Source organism: Pavona decussata, unplaced genomic scaffold, assembly GCF_977016875.1.
Source record: "Pavona decussata unplaced genomic scaffold, jaPavDecu1.1 SCAFFOLD_353, whole genome shotgun sequence".
Classification (NCBI taxonomy): Eukaryota; Metazoa; Cnidaria; class Anthozoa; order Scleractinia; family Agariciidae; genus Pavona; species Pavona decussata.
In genome coordinates this window covers 57,897-60,000 of record NW_028145734.1, presented here as the reverse complement: position 1 = coordinate 60,000, position 2,104 = coordinate 57,897, and the positions used below count along the sequence as shown (strand labels likewise).

The 2,104-nt window shown below is 39.2% G+C and overlaps 1 protein-coding gene across 1 annotated transcript in view; it reads right to left on the bottom strand.

The window, feature by feature from the left end:
• Positions 1-1,901, bottom strand: part of LOC146453014 (aspartate aminotransferase, mitochondrial-like) — a 14,281-nt gene extending 12,380 nt beyond the window's left edge. Inside the window, exon 1 of the mRNA XM_085097109.1 lies at positions 1,736-1,901. Coding sequence (XP_084953235.1) covers positions 1,736-1,818 — 83 coding nt within the window. The 5' untranslated portion in view covers positions 1,819-1,901. The remainder of the gene's footprint in view (positions 1-1,735) is intronic.
• Between the last annotated feature and the right edge of the window lie 203 nt (positions 1,902-2,104).

Sequence of the window (2,104 nt, the reverse complement as noted above, 5' to 3'; positions counted from 1 at the left end):
TACCCACAGAGGGTACTTAAAGCTGTTTAAATGCCCAGAGATAGAATTAAAATTCTTCATTTCTGAATTCAAGATGTCTTATTTCTCTTTATTATTCATTCAGCGCTGTTCATTCTGTGGATGGTAAAATCTACCAACTCATTTTTGTCCTCCTTAGAAAAAGGGGTTACCACCGATTTCATTGATACGCGATCCTCGAATAAAAACTCCCGTGAGCATTTGCCGATTTGCTTCCGTCAATCATACGCTCCTTATATGGTGTTACAGGAATGCCGCTCTTGTTTTCAAAAATATGGCCGCCACTGTGTAGCCTCTTTGTTCGACATGGTTGCTTCTTATTCTTCAAGTTTACATTGGCGACTGGTGTTTTTGCTCGTGCAGGGGTTGAGTGCGATCATTATAGCAAGACTTCTGAAAGTGGGGTTGACATTTGTGAAGAAAATTCAGAAAAAATACAGAAATACCTTCACAGTTGATTACCCAGCCTGGACAGGGAAAAGCAAGACAAATGGACGGTAGGTGAAAAAAGAATTGCATAAATTGGCATAAATAAACGAGCATGCAGTAGATGACATTGATCGGAGGAGTAAGGAGAGTAATTGAGCAACATCCAGGAGTGTACGAAGATGAAATACAGGGATGGCTCAGTTCAGTACGCAAGAGGAAAGACAGTCAGTGTGGCTTCCATCAATCGATGCTCAACCCCTGCACAAGCAAATACACCACTCGCCAACTAAACTTGAGAATAAGAAGCAACCATGTTGACCTAAGTGGCCGCCATATTTTTTGAAAATAAGAGCAGAATTCCTATAACACCATATAAAGAGCGCATGATTGACAGAAGCGAATCGCCAAATGCCCACAGGATTTTTTATTTGAGGGTCGCGTATCACTGAAATCGGTGGTAATCACAATTTTATCATCTTTGAAGATGGATTCATAATTAAAATGAAGTGAAGTCTCATGCTATGAGGCAAAAATCACAAGAATAACCACAAGGTCAGACAGTGTGGGGTTGGACACTGTTGGAATTGACTGATGCATTACCTGCAACACAAGCATTTTTCGACACTGCAGAAAGTTGCAAAGAACACTTGAATTTTTATATTCAAATATTGAACAAACATGGTCACATATATTCCTGACAAAATGGGGCTAAATTAGAGAATACAGGGCCACTTACTTACATGATAATAGCATCTACTGTGTCGTTCTATTGTGTTATGTGTCGTTTTTATGTGTGTGGACCAAAGTGGCCCTGAATTCTGTAGTTGCTCCAAATGGTCAAGTCATCAAAACGGTATTTTACCAAAACGTACCAAAACGTATTTTAAACGTATTTTACCAAATACTCTCTCTGAAAACATCTAAAGATTTGTGGACACGTGTGGCAAGACTTAATCCACATGAGTAAATAAGCATAGCCTATATGTACAGTACAAAAATGAATCAATACTGTGAAAGAAACTATAGATAATGATAAATTATGTTCACTGAAATAGGAAGTCGTTCGTTCTTTGCAATACCAATTAAGATTACATCGTGTTTGCTGATGGAGGTAACGGTCCCTGACAATGTTAAATATGTAATCTATTCTGCAACTACTCCTAAAATTAAGCTAAGCTTATTCAGCTTATAATTATATTAAGTCAAGCTTTGAACTTTGAGCGGTATCTCAAAATCAGTATTGGAACAAGTGGTCATGGAAACATTTAAACAAAGACGTGATACTAACCTTGATCTTGATGATGCTATGAGACAGACTTTCGCAGTATTGGATTTTAACCAGATCTGACCAACAAACCGGTGTAAAGCCATAATATACCTTGCCACAGCTAACTTGCAACAGCCAGAAGCCTAAGGAATCGAGAACGATGGAAGCCAATCTCGTTTCCAGTGCCCGCACTTCCCCGCGGCTTTGCGCTTGGTCAGCGGTTGAATTTAAAAAAAAAAGAAAGAAAAAAAAAACGTGAAGGATTCTGGGGAGAAGATATGGACTGGAACGAGCTCATTCGCGACCTCTTGACCAGGTTCAAGACTGCAAGGATCGAGAATTCGCCGTTAAAGACCAATTTGCCGAATCGCTTACATTCGGTCAAAAAAT